At 45.4% G+C, this 19,753-nt stretch overlaps 1 protein-coding gene across 1 annotated transcript; it reads left to right on the top strand.

Moving 5' to 3' along the window:
• Positions 1-16,427: 16,427 nt before the first annotated feature.
• LOC124699567 (probable alpha-glucosidase Os06g0675700) lies at positions 16,428-19,304 on the top strand. The gene is made up of 4 exons (XM_047231848.1): positions 16,428-16,630; positions 16,751-17,026; positions 17,115-17,503; positions 17,590-19,304. The coding sequence occupies exons 1-4, from the start codon at positions 16,428-16,430 to the stop codon at positions 19,302-19,304; spliced, it is 2,583 nt and encodes an 860-aa protein (XP_047087804.1).
• Positions 19,305-19,753: the final 449 nt, after the last annotated feature.

The raw sequence follows: 19,753 nt of genomic DNA, 5'->3' as shown, positions 1-19,753 counted from the left end.
ACTTCAACCTCCAAGTTGCCATGTCCTATCAGACGACCTTCGGCTCTAGCGCAGCAAGCTCCTGCATCGCCATCCCAAGTGGTGTTGTCCTCAATGAAGTCGCGTTTGAATGCGTTGAGCTCCAGTTTGGTCACCGTGTCCAAAAATAGGATTTTATTGCATTTTTCAGACTTGCTTTAAGGTTGCCATCTAATCCATGTACATGGAAAGGATAGCTTGAGCATCTGGAGGATGGAGCCTCTGAAGAATTTTTATCTTCTTTTGAATGAAAATGTCTATAAATCTCTAAGGCGTGTTTAATATTGTTCATAGGTGTGTTTTTGGGGAACTTGTGTGTATATCCAAGTATTAGGTTGAGGATTGGAAAAAAATCCATGTGATCCACTCGACCATATGTTACCTTACAAAAAAATCAAAGTAATAAATAAGTTCTCTCTTACAATTAACATAGTAAAAATTAGCTTTACGTAAATGATCCTCAGGCTTTCTCTTGTAAGCCTTTAAGCATGTAGATATAGGCCATGTTTTCTTTTAGTTATAACTTCCAGATACATTAAATCTACTATTGACCATTTTTTGGCTACAACAATGTTGCGGGGTACTCTGACGACGAGTGAAACACATAGGATTGCGGCTCTACACTCAAAAAGAATGTGGCATTGATGGACTCAAAACAAGCATGCGGCTTTGATGTGTCAAATGTAATATTATGATCAGGTAGAATCTACTTGGATGTCCCGAGCTCTGTATTCACGTGTATATATAGGAGGATTACAGGGTTTAGGTCGGTTACATCAAGAGTCCTATTCGTATACAAAACTATATCTAACACCCTCCCTTAATCACAACTTCAAAAGTTGGATACGGAAGTGGTTTAGTAAACCCATCTGTCACTTGATCTCTTGACGGAATAAACCGAATCTCCAACTGTTTTCTCAACACTCGGTCTCTGACGAAGTGAAAATCAATCTCAATGTGTTTTGCTCGGGCATGAAATACTGGATTTGCAGACAAGTAAGCTGTATTCTGCTTCTTGGCACTCCAAGAATTCAAGTTCGGTACAAAAAACACAGCAAATCCCCCCGTGGACCGACGGTCATCAACACTGCCAGCCCAGTCTGCATCAGAAAAGGCACTAACAAGAACAGACTGGGATTTCTGAAATGTCAGCCCAACTGTGAGAGTATGCTTAACATAGCGCAGAATACGCTTAGCAGCAGTCCAGTGTACTGTAGTAGGAGCATGAAGATACTGACAAACTTTATTGACCGCATAGGAAATATCAGGTCTCGTAAGTGTAAGATACTGAAGAGCACCAACTATGTTTCTGTACTTAGTGCTATCATCTGGACCCAGCAAGTATCCTTGATGAGCAGAAATCTTTTCTGAGGATGACAAAGTTGTGGGCATACTGATGTCTACGGGTGCTTCTATTCTTGTAGACAGTGTTGGGCCTCCAAGAGCAGAGGTTTGTAGAACAGCAGCAAGTTTCCCTTAAGTAGATCACCCAAGGTTTATCGAACTCGGGGAGGAAGAGGTCAAAGATATCCCTCTCAAGCAACCCTGCAATCACGATACAAGAAGTCTCTTGTGTCCCCAACACACCTAATACACTTGTCAGATGTATAGGTGCACTAGTTCGGCGAAGAGATGGTGAAATACAAGTAGTATGGATGTATATGAGTGGTAATAACAATCTGAATAAAATATGGCAGCGAGTAAACATGCAATAGAACAGTAAATAAAGGGAGATTCGATGTTTGGAAATAAGTCCTAGGGATTATACTTTCACTAGTGGACACTCTCAACATTGATCACATAATAAAACCACTCTACACTCTCTTGTTGGATGATGAACACCACTAATTGCGTAGGGCTACAAGAGCACCTCAATGCCGGAGTTAACAAGCTCCACAACATTCAATATTCATATTTAAATAACCTTAGAGTGCATGATAGATCATTGCAATTACACCAAGTACTAACATAGCATGCACACTGTCACCATCACACTATGAAGGAGGAATAGATCACATCAATACTATCATAGCAATAATTAACTTCATAATCTACAAGAGATTACAATCATAACCTACGCCAAGTACTACACGATGCACACACTTGTCACCATTACACCGTGGAGGAGGAATAGAGTACTTTAATAACATCACTAGAGTAACACATAGATGAATAGTGATACAAAAATCATATGAATCTCAATCATGTAAGGCAGCTCATGAGATCATTGTATTAAAGTACATAGGAGAGAGATTAACCACATAGCTACCGGTACAGCCCCGAGCCTCGATGGAGAACTACTCCCTCCTCATGGGAGACAACAACGTTGATGAAGATCACAGTGGTGTCGATGGAGAGGCCTTCCGGGGGCACTTCCCCGTCCCGGCGGCGTGCCGGAACAAAGACTTCTGTCCCCCAGATCTTGGCTTCGCGATGGCGGCAGCTCTGGAAGGTTTCTCGTACCGTGGCTTTTCCGTATCGAGGTTTGAGGTCGAGGAGGCTTAAATAGGCGAAGAGGCGGATTCGGAGGGCTGACGAGGCGGTGACACAATAGGGGGGCGTGGCCCAGGCCCTGGCCGCGCCACCCTATCATCTGGTGGCCCTGTGGCCCTCCTCTGCTGGCTCTCGGGTGTTCTGGAAGCTTCGTGGAAAAATAGGATGCTGGGCATTGATTTCGTCCGATTCCGAGAATATTTCCTTACTAGGATTTCTGAAACCAAAAACAGCAGAAAACAGACAATCGGCCCTTCGGCATCTCGTCAATAGGTTAGTTCCGGAAAACGCATAATTATGACATATAATGTGTATAAAACATGTGAGTATCATCATAAAAGTAGCATGGAACATAAGAAATTATAGATACGTTTGAGACGTATCACATACCTTGGCAATTGACCATACCAACACGGGCTAAGAGATCTTGAGCATATTTGGCTTGATTGAGAACAAGTCCTTCAGCAACTCGGGTGACCTCAACACCCAAGAAATAATGGAGATCACCTAGATCCTTCAACGCAAACTCATGACTCAAGTCTTTTAACAGAGCAGCAGTGGCAGCTGGAGAGGAACTTGCCACAATAATATCATCCACATATATAAGCATAAAAATGTTGATAGTGGACTTTCGGTATATAAACAAGGACATATCTGATTTGGAAGCAACGGAACCAATGGAGAGAAGTTTGGCACTCAATCGAGAGTACCATGCACGAGGAGCTTGTTTGAGCCCATATAATGCTTTATCAAGCTTGCAAATGTAATCTGGTTTACTTTGATCCTCATACCCAGGAGGTTGTCGCATATAGACTTCCTCTTCCAGAACGCCATGAAGAAACGTGTTCTTAACATCAAGCTGTCGCAAGCTCCATCCCTTGGAGACAGCAATTGCAAGAATAAGACGTACTGTGGCTATTTTAACAACTGGACTGAATGTATCTTCATAGTCAATCCCATATCGTTGCTTGAACCCTTTGGCAACCAACCTCGCCTTATATCTGTCAATAGAGCCATCAAACTTGTGTTTGACCTTGTAGATCCAGCGGCAGTCAATAATATTCTTGCCATGGCGAGGTGGTACTAAGTGCCAAGTTCTGTTTTTCATGAGGGCCTCGAATTCTTCATTCATTGCGCCTTTCCAGTTTGGGTCAGCAATAGCAGACGGTAAGTCTTTGGGTTCCCCGGATGTGCAAGACAAGAGCCATCGAACAGTGCCGCCCTTATATTCTTTGGGTCGGTGAATGCCTGTAGCAGCGCGAGTGACAGGGCGAGTCGCCGCAGACTGCAGCACGGGACGGGAAGCCACAGAAGATCCACTGTTCCGTGGACTGTGAAGGGCGGGAGATCATGTCTCCGCCGGGTCGCTGTCGACTGGATCCGGTGCGGCAGGAGAGTTTGCAGACGAGGATGCTGGGGTGGAGCGGGCGGGCGAGGTCGCCACAGAAGATCCGCGCGAGGGGGTCGGGGCGGTAGTTGATGCGTGACGCCACGCGCGTGTGTCGGGCACACGCACCGTGGAGCCCACAGAATCTGTCTGCCCAGCTGCAGACTGGGACGGAGCGCGATCCGAGGCGATCTGCGCCGATCCCAAGGAGGATCTGTCTAGAGAATCAGCATGGGAATCTGTGCTGTTGTCATTTTGTCCAGAAAATTGAAAAGAGCCATATGACCGGGTTGAGGCACTGTTTTGACCCAAATTTTCGCCACCTGCATTATTTTGAGATGCTGCACCCTGCACAACAGAAGGAACAACACTAACAATGGGATTAGTAGCATGAGTATTTTCCATATTTAAATCATCAGTAGTATCGCTCCCCAACTCGGAATTTCGAAGAGAAGGGTCAAGAAGGAGTATTTGTTTTTGAAGAAGAGCACCAGCATTAGGGTGTAAAGATTTGAAAGGAAAAACTGACTCGTCAAACACAACATCCCTAGAGACGTAGACTCGACCCGTGGAGACTTCAAGACACTTAACCCCTTTGTGACGAGGGCTATATCCAAGGAAGACACATTGTTTGGATCGAAAAGCGAGCTTGCGTTTGTTATAGGGATGCAAATTAGGCCAACAAGCACAACCGAAGACACGTAGGGATGAGTAGTTAGGACGTGTACCAATGAGACGATGAACAAGTGTATCATTATTGATGACTTTGCTAGGGAGCATGTTAATGAGGTATGTGGCTGTGAGAAAGGCTTCATCCCAGAATTTTAGAGGCATACCAGCATGAGCAAGAAGAGCTAGCCCAACTTCCACAATGTGACGATGTTTTCTTTCAGCAGCACCATTTTGCTGATGAGCATGGGGACATGAGACTAAATGTGTGATCCATTGTGTCTGAAAAAGAGAGTTCAGTTTGATGTATTCACCACCCCAGTGAGATTGAACTGTGATGATCTTCTTGCCAAGCTTGCGCTCAACGAGAGTTTGAAAGTTAACAAAAGCATCTAAGGCATCAGACTTGCGTTTGAGTAAATAGATCCAAGTAAATTTACTATAGTCATCAATAAAGCTTACATAGCAATCATGACGACCAACAGAAGTAGGTGTAGGACCCCATACATCAGAAAATACGAACTATAAAGGGGTTGTAGATACATTGGTGGAGATAGGATAGGGAAGTTGATGAATTTTAACTTGTTGACAAGGATCACAAATCGACCCAACACTAGAATCTCTAACACACGGAAGTTTATTTTTGCTAATAATCTGACTAACAATAGCTAAAGAAGGATGACCTAGTCGACTATGCCACTGAGACTGAGAGGGCTTGACAGCAACGAATGCATGTTTTGAAGAACTTGGGGACACCAAAGATGCAATGAGGGGATAGAGGCCTCCAACACATCTTCCTCTATGAATTATTTTCCTGGTAGCCAGATCCTTTATCAAAAAGAAGAATGGGTGAAATTCTATGAAGACATGATTATCATATGTGAAGCGATGGACAGAGAGCAAATTTTTGGAAGCATTGGGAACATGAAGTATATTACGAAGATGAAAATAATGAGTAGGGTTACGAACTACTGAATGACCAATGTGGGAAATATTCATACCTTGCCCATTGGCAGTGTTGACCTTGTCATGTCCTTTGTAGGCGTCCCGGAGAGTCAAATTGTTGAGCTCTCCTGTGATGTGGTGAGTAGCTCCAGAGTCCTAGTACCAGTTGGTGTCCACACCGTAGGCGGCATGAACTTCTTTCTCACTATAATCATCATCATTAGCATAGCGAGACCAACAATCTTTTGCATAGTGCCCCTCCTTGTTGCATATTTGGCACGTGGCATCAACCCAGGGGGTAGTCCTGCGCCGTCCACGCCCATGGCTGCGCCCTCCTCCGGGTGGCCCTCGGCCTCCACCACGCCCCTGTTGGAAGGGACGATCATCACGCCGCGATTCACGGCGGTTGATACGTCTCCAACGTATCGATAATTTCTTGTGTTCCATGCCACATTATTGATGTTATCTACATGTTTTATGCACACTTTATGTCATATTCGTGCATTTTCTGGAACTAACCTATTAACAAGATGCCGAAGTGACAGTTCCTGTTTTCTGCTGTTTTTGGTTTCAGAAATCCTAGTAACGAAATATTCTCGGAATCGGACGAAATCAACGCCCAAGTTCCTATTTTCATCGGAAGCATCCAGAACACCCGGGAAGGACCAGAGAGGAGCCCTGGGGGCCCCACACCACACCACGGCGCGGCCAAGGGGGCGCGCCCCCTAGGGTGTGGGCCCCCCAGAGACCCTCCGACTCCGACTCTTCGCCTATTTAAGCCGTCGTGACCTAAAACCTCGACACAAATTGACGAAACTCCAGAAAGACTCCAGGGGCGCCGCCACCGTCGCGAAACTCCAATTCGGGGGACAGAACTCTGTTCCGGCACCCTGCCGGGGCGGGGAAGTGCCCCCGGAAGGCTTCCCCATCGACACCGCTGCCATCTCCACCGCCATCTTCATCACCGCTGCTGCTCCCATGAGGAGGGAGTAGTTCTCCATCGAGGCTCGGGGCTGTACCGGTAGCTATGTGGTTAATCTCTCTCCTATGTACCTCAATACAATGATCTCATGAGCTGCTTTACATGATTGAGATTCATATGAGTTTGTATCACTACTATCTATGTGCTACTCTAGCAAAGTTATTAAAGTAGTTCTATTCCTCCTGCACGTGTGTAAAGGTGACGAGTGTGTGCACCGTGTTAGTACTTGGTTTATGCTATGATCATGATCTCTTGTAGATTGAGAAGTTAACTATTGCTATGATAATATTGATGTGATCTATTCCTCCTACATATGCATGAAGGTGACAAGTGTGCATGCTATGCTAGTACTTGGTTTAGTCTTTTGATCTATCTTACACTAAAGGTTACTAAAATATGAGCATTATTGTGGAGCTTGTTAACTCCGGCATTGAGGGTTCGTGTAATCCTACGCAATGTGTTCATCATCCAACAAGAGTGTAGAGTATGCATTTATCCGTTCGTTATGTGATCAATGTTGAGAGTGTCCACTAGTGAAAGTCTATTCCCTAGGCCTTGTTCCTAAATATCGCTATCGCTGCTTGTTTACTTGTTTCATGCGTTACTACTCACTGCGTTACTACTCGCTGCGTTACTACCGCTTGTTTACTCGTCCCGGGCAAAGCACTTTTCCGGTGTCGTTGCCGTTGCTACTACTTATTCATACCACCTGTATTTCACTATCTCTTCGCCGAACTAGTGCACCTATTAGGTGTGTTGGGGACACAAGAGACTTCTTGCTTTGTGGTTGCAGGGTTGCATGAGAGGGATATCTTTGACCTCTTCCTCCCTGAGTTCGATAAACCTTGGGTATCCACTTAAGGGAAACTTGCTGCTGTTCTACAAACCTCTGCTCTTGGAGGCCCAACACTGTCTACAAGAATAGAAGCTCCCGTAGACATCAAGCACTTTTCTGGCGCCGTTGCCGGGGAGGAAAGGTAAAAAGGCACTCATACTCCGGTTCCGTGTAACAAGTACTTTTCCGGCGCCATTGTATTTGTGCTCGAAGCTATTTCCTTTAGATCCCGCAATTGCATCTTTTTGTTTCTTGTTTACACTAGTTAGGCATAATGGAAAACAACAAAAAATTTAGTGAGCTTTTTAATCTTTTCCCTGATTTAGAATTGTTTGGTGCAAACATTAAAAAACCAATGGAACCTCATTTGCATGCTAGTAGCGATGTTATTAGTATGAATGCCATTACTGCTAATGCTATGGAGAAGTCTAAGCTTGGGGAAGCTAGTTTTTGTGATCTTTTTAGCTTCCCATCTTCAGGTGAGAAAATTTGTTCTGATAATACTTTATCTCCCATATGCGATAACTCTAATGATGCTTGTGATATTTTAAATGCACCTACTGAAAGTACTCCATATAAAATACCTATGAAAATTATTGAACGTGTTATGGATAACCGCTATGAAGGGGATGGAACTGTGCATCCCGGAGATCATTTACTGTTTTTGCATGAATTATGCGGGTTATTCAAGTGTGCAGGTATCTCTATGGATGAAGTGAAGAAGAAATTATTCTCTATGTCGTTGTCTGGTAAAGCGGCGCATTGGTATAAACTGCCGAAAGATGAGCATTCTCTTGATTGGAAAGATATTGTGCATCTATTTTATTCTAAATTCTATCCTCCAAGTGAAATTCACAAAGACCGAAACCGAATATATAATTTCTGGCCTCATGATGGAGAGAGTATTGCCCAAGCATGGGAGAGATTGAAGTCTTTAATGCTCAAATGCCCCAATCATGAGCTTCCAGGTAATATCATTATTGATAATTTCTATGCGAGACTTTCTCTTCAGGATAAGACTTTGCTGGATGCTACTTGTTCTGGATCATTCACGCGCAACAAAGAAGAGTTTAAAAGGGACCTTCTTGATCGGATTAAGGAGAACGCTGAAGATTGGGAGAATGACAAAGGTAAAGAGTCAGGTATAAATTATGATTATGAATGCATTGAAACTTTTATGGATACCGATAAATTTCGAAATATGAGTGCTACTTATGGTCTTGACTCTCAAGCTGCTGCAAATCTTTATAAAGCCTTTGCTTCTCATTTTGAATTGCCCAAAAAGAATTTTGATAAGTATCATGAACCTTTTAAAGAGGCTTGCATGAAGAATGAAATTGTTGTTAATTATTGTAATGAGCATGCTCAAACTCCTAAGAATGTTATTTCCTATAAGCATGTTAATTTTTGTGGAATACATAGACCTTGTGGAATTAATCAAATCAAAGACGAATATTGTATCCATCATGCTAATGAAAAAACTAGAAAGTGGTTTAGGGCTCTAGATGATCTTGGTAAAAAAGTTTGTGCCCTCTATCCTTTTATTTGTGAAGTTTGCCATGAAGTGGATCATTTTAGTTTTCAATGCTCCTCCAATGATAATTTGAACCCAATGAGTGCTGCAAATTTGTATTGTGATGATGAAATTACTCCTAACCAGCATGATGAACTTACTTTATTTTTGGGGTGTGAAGAACTGTCGAGAAAAATCTCTTTGTTACATACGAGTGATCTTGATATTGATGATGTCCTGCATGGGTGTTTTTCTTATTGCATTGATAATAGCCATACAAATACTTACATACAAAATATTTTAGAAGATGACACCTTGCCAAAATATGATAGGACCGCTGTGTGTTTTCAACTAATTAATGAAAAGGAGGGATCCTCCCAAGTTTCTTCTATTGTTTCGAAAGTAAATCAGGTTATGCGGACAAGCCACCCTTCAAGCCTCTCCCTCCCGAAGAAGGGAACGAGAAAAAGGAGAAGAAGAAGAAGGGAACGAAGAAGAAGAAGAAGAATAAGGGGAATAAAAAGAAAGAGGTAACGGCGTATCCCCGCGTGAATGAGATAACGCTAGGTAACCGTAAGTATGTTGCTCCTAATGATTATTGTGATAATGAATCTGAATACGATGATCTTCCTATGCCCTTTACATACATTAGCGATCATGATTTGAATGAGCACACTACTTTTGATATTACAAATCTCTGGGAAACTAATTCTGAAAATGATGATAATAATTGCCATAGTGTCAGTGCTATCCATGCTTCCTCCCATAATGATATAGAAAGCTCTAAGCTCGGGGAAGAGGTGTTTGAAAATCCTTTTGCTACTGGTCATTATGTTCTTGATACATCTCCTTCTAATAACAATGATGGTATGGACACAGATAAACCGACTGTGAAAGATAACTATTCTATTTCTTATGATGACACTGTGCCTCCGATCTTTGATGATTATTATAAAGAATGCTATGATATAGGTTATAACTATCCTTATGAAACTTGTCATAGTCATGATTGGGTTACCAAAAACAATTCCCTTAATATGCAACTTGTTTACCATGTTCAAATTCTTGATAATAATCCTGCTCCAATTACTATTAATGAGAATAACTCTTCTCATGCCAAATTTAATAATACTTCTATGCATATGAACCATGATAAGAATGTTTTAAGTGATGGGTATATTGTGGATTTCATCAATGATGCTACTGAAAGTTATTATGAGAGTGGGAAATATGGTTATATGCATCTTAATAATATTAAGTTTCCCCTCTTTATGTTGAGAATCTTGAAGCTACACTTGTTTTATCTTCCTATGCTTGTTACTTTGCTCTTCATGAACTTGTTTATTTACAAGATTCCTATGCATAGGAAGCATGTTAGACTTAAATGTGTTTTGAATTTGCCTCTTGATGCTCTCTTTTGCTTCAAATACTATTTCTTGCGAGTGCATCATTAAAACTGCTGAGCCCATCTTAATGGCTAAAAAGAAAGAACTTCTTGGGAGATAACCCATGTGTTATTTTGCTACAGTACTTTGTTTTATATTTGTGTCTTGGAAGTTGTTTATTACTGTAGCAACCTCTCCTTATCTTAGTTTTGTGTTTTGTTGTGCCAAGTAAAGTCTTTGATAGTAAAGTAAGTACTAGATTTGGATTACTGCGCAGAAACAGATTTCTTTGCTGTCACGAATCTGGGTCTAATTCTCTGTGGGTAACTCAGAAAATTATGCCAATTTACGTGAGTGATCCTCAGATATGTACGCAACTTTCATTCAATTTGAGCATTTTCGTTTGAGCAAGTCTGGTGGCCTAATAAAATCTATCTTTACGGACTGTTCTGTTTTGACAGATTCTGCCTTTTATTTCGCATTGCCTCTTTTGCTATGTTGGATGAATTTCTTTGATCCATTAATGTCCAGTAGCTTTATGCAATGTCCAGAAGTGTTAAGAATGATTGTGTCACCTCTGAACATGTTAATTTTTATTGTCCACTAACCCTCTAATGAGTTGTTTCGAGTTTGGTGTGGAGGAAGTTTTCAAGGGTCAAGAGAGGAGGATGATATACTACGATCAAGAAGAGTGAAAAGTCTAAGCTTGGGGATGCCCCGGTGGTTCATCCCTGCATATATCAAGAAGACTCAAGCGTCTAAGCTTGGGGATGCCCAAGGCATCCCCTTCTTCATCGATAAATTATCGAGGTTCCTTCTCTTGAAACTATATTTTTATTCGGTCACATCTTATGTGCTTTACTTGGAGCGTCCGTGTGCTTTTGTTTTTGTTTTTGTTTGAATAAATTGGATTACATCATGCTTGTGTGGGAGAGAGACACGCTCCGCTGGTTCATATGAACACATGTGTTCTTAGCTCATAATATTCATGGCGAAGTTTCCTCTTCGTTAAATTGTTATATGGTTGGAATTGGAAAATGATACATGTAGTAATTGCTATAATGTCTTGGGTAATGTGATACTTGGCAATTGTTGTGCTCATGTTTAAGCTCTTTCATCATATACTTTGCACCCATTAATGGAGAAATACATAGAGCATGCTAAAATTTGGTTTGCATAATTGGTCTCTCTAAGGTCTAGATAATTTCTAGTAAGGTGTTTGAACGACAAGGAAGACGATGTATAGTCTTATAATGCTTGTAATATGTCCTTTATGTGAGTTTTGCTGTACTAGTTCATACTTGTGCTTGCTTCAAACAACCTTGCTAGCCTAAACCTTGTATCGAGAGGGAATACTTCTCATGCATCCAAAACCTTGAGCCAAACAACACCATGCCATTTGTGTCCACCATACCTACCTAATTGCTTGAGTGCTACCTTTAAACAATTCAAAATTTATCACCTCTGATTTGTGTCAATGTTTTATAGCTCATGAGGAAGTATGTGGTGTTTATCTTTCAATCTTGTTGGGCAACTTTCACCAATGGACTAGTGGCTTCATCCGCTTATCCAATAATTTTGCAAAAAGAGCTGGCAATGGGATTCCCAGTCCCAAATTAATTAACCAAAAATAGACACTCCTCCATGGTATGTGATTGTTGGACGGCACCCGAAGGATTCGGTTAGCCATGGCTTGTGTAAGCAAAGTTTGGGAGGAGTGTCATCATAATAAAACTAAAATAAAAGGGCACTCCTTCATGGTATGAGATTGTTGGCGGGCACCCGAGGATTCGGTTAGCCATGGTTTGTGAAAGAAAGGTTGGAAGGAGTGCCATCCAAAAATAAAATAAAATGGGAGCCGCTCTTTGAAGGTTTGTCTGGCAAGGGGGTTAGAGTACCCGCTACCATTCGTTGACAACAACATACACCTCTCAAAACTTTACTTTTATGCTCTCTTTATGTTTTCAAAATAAAAGCTCTAGCACAAATATAGCAATCGATGCCTTTCCTCTTTGAAGGACCATTCTCTTTACTTTTATGTTGAGTCAGTTCACCTATCTTTCTCCACCTCAAGAAGCAAACACTTGTGTGAACTGTGCATTGATTCTTACATATTTGCATATTGCATTTGTTATATTGCTTTGCATTGACAATTATCCATGAGATATACATGTTATAAGTTGAAAGCAACCGCTGAAACTTCATCTTCCTTTGTGTTGCTTCAATACCTTTACTTTGAATTATTACTTTATGAGTTAACTCTTATGCAAGACTTATTGATGCTTGTCTTGTAGTGCTATTCATGAAAAGTCTTTGCTTTATGATTCAGCTTGTTTACCCATGTCATATACATTGTTTTGATCGCTGCATTCACTACATATGCTTTACAAATAGTATGATCAAGTTTATGATGGCATGTCACTCCGTAAATTATCTTTGTTATCGTTTTACCTGCTCGGGACGAGCAGAACTAAGCTTGGGGATGCTGATACGTCTCCAACGTATCGATAATTTCTTGTCTTCCATGCCACATTATTGATGTTATCTACATGTTTTATGCACACTTTATGTCATATTCGTGCATTTTCTGGAACTAACCTATTAACAAGATGCCGAAGTGCCGCTTCTCGTTTTCTCGCTGTTTTTGGTTTCAGTAAATCCTAGTAACGAAATATTCTCGGAATCGGACGAAATCAACGCCCAAGTTCCTATTTTCATCGGAAGCATCCGTAACACCCGGGAAGGACCGTAGGGGAGCCCTGGGGGCCCCACACCACACCCCGGCGCGGCCAAGGGGGGGCGCCCCCCTAGGGTGTGGGCCCCCCAGAGACCCTCCGACTCCGACTCTTCGCCTATTTAAGCCATCGTGACCTAAAACCTCGACACAAATTGACGAAACTCCAGAAAGACTCCAGGGGCGCCGCCACCGTCGCGAAACTCCAATTCGGGGGACAGAACTCTGTTCCGGCGCCCTGCCGGGGCGGGGAAGTGCCCCCGAAGGCTTCCCCATCGACACCGCTGCCATCTCCACCGCCATCTTCATCACCGCTGCTGCTCCCATGAGGAGGGAGTAGTTCTCCATCGAGGCTCGGGGCTGTACCGGTAGCTATGTGGTTAATCTCTCTCCTATGTACCTCAATACAATGATCTCATGAGCTGCTTTACATGATTGAGATTCATATGAGTTTGTATCACTACTATCTATGTGCTACTCTAGCAAAGTTATTAAAGTAGTTCTATTCCTCCTGCACGTGTGTAAAGGTGACAGTGTGTGCACCGTGTTAGTACTTGGTTTATGCTATGATCATGATCTCTTGTAGATTGAGAAGTTAACTATTGCTATGATAATATTGATGTGATCTATTCCTCCTACATATGCATGAAGGTGACAAGTGTGCATGCTATGCTAGTACTTGGTTTAGTCTTTTGATCTATCTTACACTAAAGGTTACTAAAATATGAGCATTATTGTGGAGCTTGTTAACTCCGGCATTGAGGGTTCGTGTAATCCTACGCAATGTGTTCATCATCCAACAAGAGTGTAGAGTATGCATTTATCTGTTCTGTTATGTGATCAATGTTGAGAGTGTCCACTAGTGAAAGTCTATTCCCTAGGCCTTGTTCCTAAATACTGCTATCGCTGCTTGTTTACTATTTTACTGCGTTACTACTACTGCGTTACTACTGCTTGTTTACTGTCCTGGGCAAAGCACTTTTCTGGTGTCGTTGCCGTTGCTACTACTTATTCATACCACCTGTATTTCACTATCTCTTCGCCGAACTAGTGCACCTATTAGGTGTGTTGGGGACACAAGAGACTTCTTGCTTTGTGGTTGCAGGGTTGCATGAGAGGGATATCTTTGACCTCTTCCTCCCTGAGTTCGATAAACCTTGGGTATCCACTTAAGGGAAACTTGCTGCTGTTCTACAAACCTCTGCTCTTGGAGGCCCAACACTGTCTACAAGAATAGAAGCTCCCGTAGACATCAGCGGTTGTCTTGGCGATCCCCATGGAACCGCCCATTGTTGTTGTTGTTGTTGTTGTTGTTGTAGTAGTTTCCGTTGCCATCGTTACGGGAGCACCACTGAAGAGAAACAGCATTGGCTGAGGACTCAAACTCAGGAGGAGAGGGGTCGGCCAGGAGGATCTGTCGCTGATCATAGGCATGAAGCTGCGAGTAGAGGCGGCTGAGGGTGATGGGACCTGTCGCCACGCCAAGGGCAGCGACGAGAGCATTGTAGTCCTTGCCTAGGCCGGCAAGGATGTAGGACACCAATTCTCTTCAACAGCAGCCCAAACACCATGAGCCGACTCGATGCGGTGTACGTGAGGAAGAACTTCCAGGGACATGGACTGCAGAAGATAGGAGAGCATGAGTTGATCGCGGGAGAGCCAGTCTGCGTACTCTGGATTGGATTTCATCTTGGCGGGGGCACCAGTGGTTTTGTCTGCCGGCACATCAACCACCTGAGACGGTGGAGCGGACTCGACGCCGGTCAGAAGACCGATCTGCTGGGCACCGCGAATGGCGGGCAACACCTGGGTCCGCCAGATTGGATAATTGTCACGCGTGAGCTGCGTGCGCGGAGGCTGGCCGAGATTGATCGGCGGCGCGGAAGAAGAGGAGGACGCCATGGTCGATGAAGACGGCTGCGTCGTGGAGCTTGCGATCTAGGGTTTGATCGGTATCGGCGGAAGAGGCGGCCTGATACCATGTCAAATGTAATATTATGATCAGGTAGAATCTACTCGGATGCCCCGAGCTCTGTATTCACGTGTATATATAGGAGGATTACAGGGTTTAGGTCGGTTACATCAAGAGTCCTATTCACATGCGGCTTTGATGAACTGAATTTACTTAAGTTTCCGTTGTTTTATTTGAGATTGCCTTGAGCTAAGCATATTTTTAATAAAGTAAACTCATAATTTATTCAACTCATGTAATAGTGATATTTGTTTTACATGGTATTTCATCGATTGTATATGCTAGCTAATGATCCAAGAACTATGCTAAGCTAACAATCCAGGAACTAGCAATGGCACATGGATTTAGGATCCAACCCAATCCAAGGTTATACTAAGTGGCTACGATGCCACCAGGCAATGGGGCGGCAATCACATGTTATCTCTTTGTAGTTTCACAAAATAAATATTCTTGTATTCTAAGAAAAGACCTTGTAAATGTTTGCTTTTTTCTTGTATTCTAAGGAAATATTTTTTTTTTTCGTATAGATGCCCATGCGTTCTCACTTTCTCGACTCAAACCCAAAGTTATACCTCGGGAGTTTGCACCTATATTCTCATCTCATAACAACAGTACATCAGAGCCAGGGAATCCGGTGACCCCTTCCTTCAGCACCACATGATCCGGCCACCCTCACGCGCCTAAACCTTGCACTGCTTTGGTACACCCAGATCCGACGGCCTTGACTCAACGTAATCTGGTGGCTGCATGTTCTTCCCTCTCTTGGCATTTCTCACTTTCCCGCCTTAATATCATGCTCTACTTATTCGTGTCGATACACTTATCCCTTGCGGCCGACGGCGATTGTGGACCTGAATTTTGCCACGGCCGAATCTCTTTTTTTTTGTGATGTTCTCCAACTTCTTCCGGTCTAATATGTTAACTTAGGACAAAACTAAGGATCAAACTTGTGAAAGTTGTCATGTTTATAAATAAAATGATATAACCATCTGCAAGTCTAGATAGAATGTGAACATATTTTTCATGACGGATCTTATCAATATAATTTGGGTTTGCATATATATTCTGGTATGTTTTTGTGTAAACTTGTTACATTTTAAACTTGGAATGAAGTAAAAAAATTTATTCTAAACGTTGTTTCTTTACCGTTTATTTGCCATGTTTATTTTGCTGCCATTAGCATTTATTATTGGCAATGTTTATTTTCCTTCTTTAGCGTTATATTTTGGGATCCCGTATATCTTTGTGGTATATCTCAGCATCGATTTACTCCCTCGTTTCGGTGAAGCGATAAGTCAATATTATCTTTGGAGTATTCTTGGTATCTATCCAGTATCCGGGAGTAATCTTAGGCAGGGAGAGTAAATCTCGGCCATTATGGGGTATAAGATTTATTTGTCGGTGCCTTGATATTTTGCTTATATAAAGCTGAGTACGCAGTGGATGCTGCCCTCATCGTGTTGCACTTGCACATCGTCCTCTGATCGACGAGCAATGGGCTCGTCTTCTGCTAACCACGTGGCGCTCCTCGCCTTCCTCGTCTGCCTCCTCCCTCATTGCGGCTCTGCGAAGCAGCACTCGGGCTATGACGTCGTGTCGGTGGCCGAGTCCGGGAACAGGCTATCGGCCGGGCTGAAGCTTGTAGGCGGGACAGCCAAGTTCGGGCCTGATGTCAAGAGGCTCAGCCTAAGTGCAAGGCAAGTGCACATACCCCTTCATCCTAACTCATGAGCTTGATTTTCTCTACTCTTTTTCAAGGATCAGTTAAGTTGGCTCTTGCTCACAGTTGTAGTTTTTTTTTCTTCATGACGGTGCAGCATGGAGACGGACAGCAGGCTCCACGTACGCATCACCGACGCCGACCATGCGCGATGGGAGGTCCCCCGGGACGTCGTCCCGCGGCCGGCGCTGCAGGACGTCTTGGTCGAGCCAACGGCAAGACATGCCGCCTTGCCGAGCAGCCACACCCTCTCCAGCGCGTCCTCGGACCTCACCTTCACCATCCACACCGCCCCGTTCCGGTTCACCGTCACCCGCCGCTCCACCGGCGACGTCCTCTTCGACACATCCGCCACCCTCGTCTTCAAGGACCGGTCTGTAACTCTGATAATATCTAAAACTGTCGTTCTAATATGTTGCAATCTCACTCAATGATCGATCGTCATGAATGGAATGGAGCAGGTACCTGGAGGTGACGTCGGCGCTGCCGGCGGGGCGGTCATCCCTGTACGGGCTGGGCGAGCACACGAAGCGGACATTCCGGCTCCGGCACAACGACTCGTTCACGCTGTGGAACGAGGACCTGGGGAGGTCGGACCAGCTGGACCTCAACCTCTACGGCTCGCACCCGTTCTACATGGACGTGCGCTCCCCCGGCGGCGCTGCCCACGGCGTGCTCCTCCTCAACAGCAACGGGATGGACATACACTACGGGGGTTCCTCCATCACCTACAAGGTCATCGGCGGCGTGCTCGACTTCTACTTCTTCGCCGGTCCATCCCCGCTCGCCGTGGTCGACCAGTACACCCAGTTCATCGGCCGCCCTGCCCCCATGCCATACTGGTCATTTGGTAAGGCCAGACAATCCGATCGAACAACCTATAGCTCGGATCTTGTCATCTTCTTTGCTAACTCTGTTTTTCTGCATCTCCTGAAGGGTACCACCAGTGCAGGTATGGGTACAAGAACGTGGAAGCCCTGGAGGACGTGGTGGCCGGCTACGCCAAGGCCAAGATCCCGCTGGAGGCCATGTGGACTGACATTGACTACATGGACGGGTACCAGGACTTCACGCTGGATCCGGTGAACTACCCGGCCAAACGGCTCCGCCCCTTCGTCGACCGGCTTCACAGCAACGGCCAGAAGTACGTGGTCATCCTAGACCCGGAGGTCAAAAGGAGCGCGACGCCCGACGAGAAGGACGTGTTCCTGCAGTGGAACGGCAGCACCCTGGTGGGCGAGGTGTGGCCAGGCGAGGTCTACTTCCCGGACTTCATGAGCCCGCGCGGCGCCGAGTACTGGGAGAGGAAGATCTCCGAATTCCGCCGGACCATCCCCGTCGACGGCCTCTGGTGCGACATGAACGAGCCGGCCAACTTCAGGGACATGCCGACGCTCAACGCGCTGGACGACCCGCCCTACCGCATCAACAACGCCGGCGTGCACCGCGACATCAACAACCATTCGGTGCCGGTCTCGGCGACACACTACAACGGCGTCTCCGAGTACGACGCGCACAACCTCTTCGGCTTCCTCGAGGCGCGGGCCACGCACGACGGGCTGCTCAGGGACACGAAGCGCCGTCCCTTCGTGCTCAGCCGCTCCACCTTCGTCGGCTCCGGCCGCTACGCCGCGCACTGGACGGGCGACAACGACGCGCGGTGGGACGAGATGCGGCACTCCATCAACACCATCCTCAGCTTCGGCATCTTCGGCATCCCCATGATCGGGTCCGACATCTGCGGCTTCACCGGCAACTCGAGCCAAGAGCTGTGCAGCCGGTGGATTCAGCTCGGCGCCTTCTACCCGTTCATGAGGGGCCACTCGGAGAAGAAGACCATCCGGCGGGAGTTCTACCTGTGGGAGTCGACGGCGAGGTCCGCGAGGAAATCATTCGGGACGCGGTACAGGCTGCTGCCCTACTTCTACACGCTCATGTACGAGGCGCACACCACGGGGGCGCCTATGGTGCGGCCGCTCTTCTTCTCCTACCCGCACGACGCCAACACCTACGGCGTGGACAGGCAGTTTCTGTTCGGCCCCGGCCTCCTCGTTTCTCCGGTGATGGAGCCTGGCGCGACCACCGTAGACGCCTACTTCCCGGCCGGCCGGTGGTTCAGCCTCTACGACTACTCCCTCGCCGTCGCCACGCGGACCGGCAAGCGCGTGACGCTCCCGGCGCTAGCGGACGCGGCGAACGTGCACGTGGCAGGCGGCAGCATCCTGCCGACGCAGCAGCCGGCGCTGACCACGTCGCGCGCGCGCCAAACCGAGTTCCGCCTCCTCGTGGCGCTGGCGGAGAATGGCACGGCCAGCGGGAAGCTATTCTTGGACGACGGCGAGTCACCGGAGATGGGCGGGGCGAGAAGCAAGTGGACCCTTGTGAAATTCAGCTGCGATAAGGAGAGCAGGGGCAGCATCACGATGAGGTCGCATGTGGTGCACAACACGTACGCGCCAAGCCGAAAGCTGGCCATCGGTAAGGTGGTCTTCATGGGGCTCCAGTCGCCGGCGGCACCAAAGGTCTTTGTCAACGGCGTTCAGCTGAAGGCAGCTGGCATTATGTACGGGAGGAATGGAGTGCTCACCGTCAGAGGCCTGTCCCTGGTCGTCGGAGAGAAGTTCGAGATCAATGTCGTCATGTCACATTGACATGGAGACCATATAATGTATAACTATACCATTGAGGCGCGCTTCCGCGCCCATCCATATGATAGAAATATCTGAGAAAAATGGAGCAATACAAAGTATATGATAAATTTTGAATGGTTCGAACTACATGTCTTGATATAGTTGGTGGGCTTTGTTATTTGCAAGAATTGAAGGATTTATGTAAACAAAAAGAAAAGTCAAAAATTAACGACTGAATACCACAAATAATAGTACATCTTTTTTTTTTGAGCACAACTGCGTATATTCATATGGGAAAAACAAGTACATGTACCAGTACAGGAATATACGCACGCAGAACCAGGCCGACGCCACCACAGAACAGCACAACAGCAGCGCCGCCGCCGTCGCCGGAGACGACGAAGCTGTACCACCAGCTTACCAGACCCGGAGAGCACCTCCACACTTGTAGACGGCCGCAGGAGCTGTCC

This window comes from Lolium rigidum, chromosome 3, assembly GCF_022539505.1.
Source record: "Lolium rigidum isolate FL_2022 chromosome 3, APGP_CSIRO_Lrig_0.1, whole genome shotgun sequence".
NCBI lineage: Eukaryota > Viridiplantae > Streptophyta > Magnoliopsida > Poales > Poaceae > Lolium > Lolium rigidum.
Note: the sequence above shows the minus strand (reverse complement) of the source record. Positions and strands in the feature narration are given on the sequence as shown.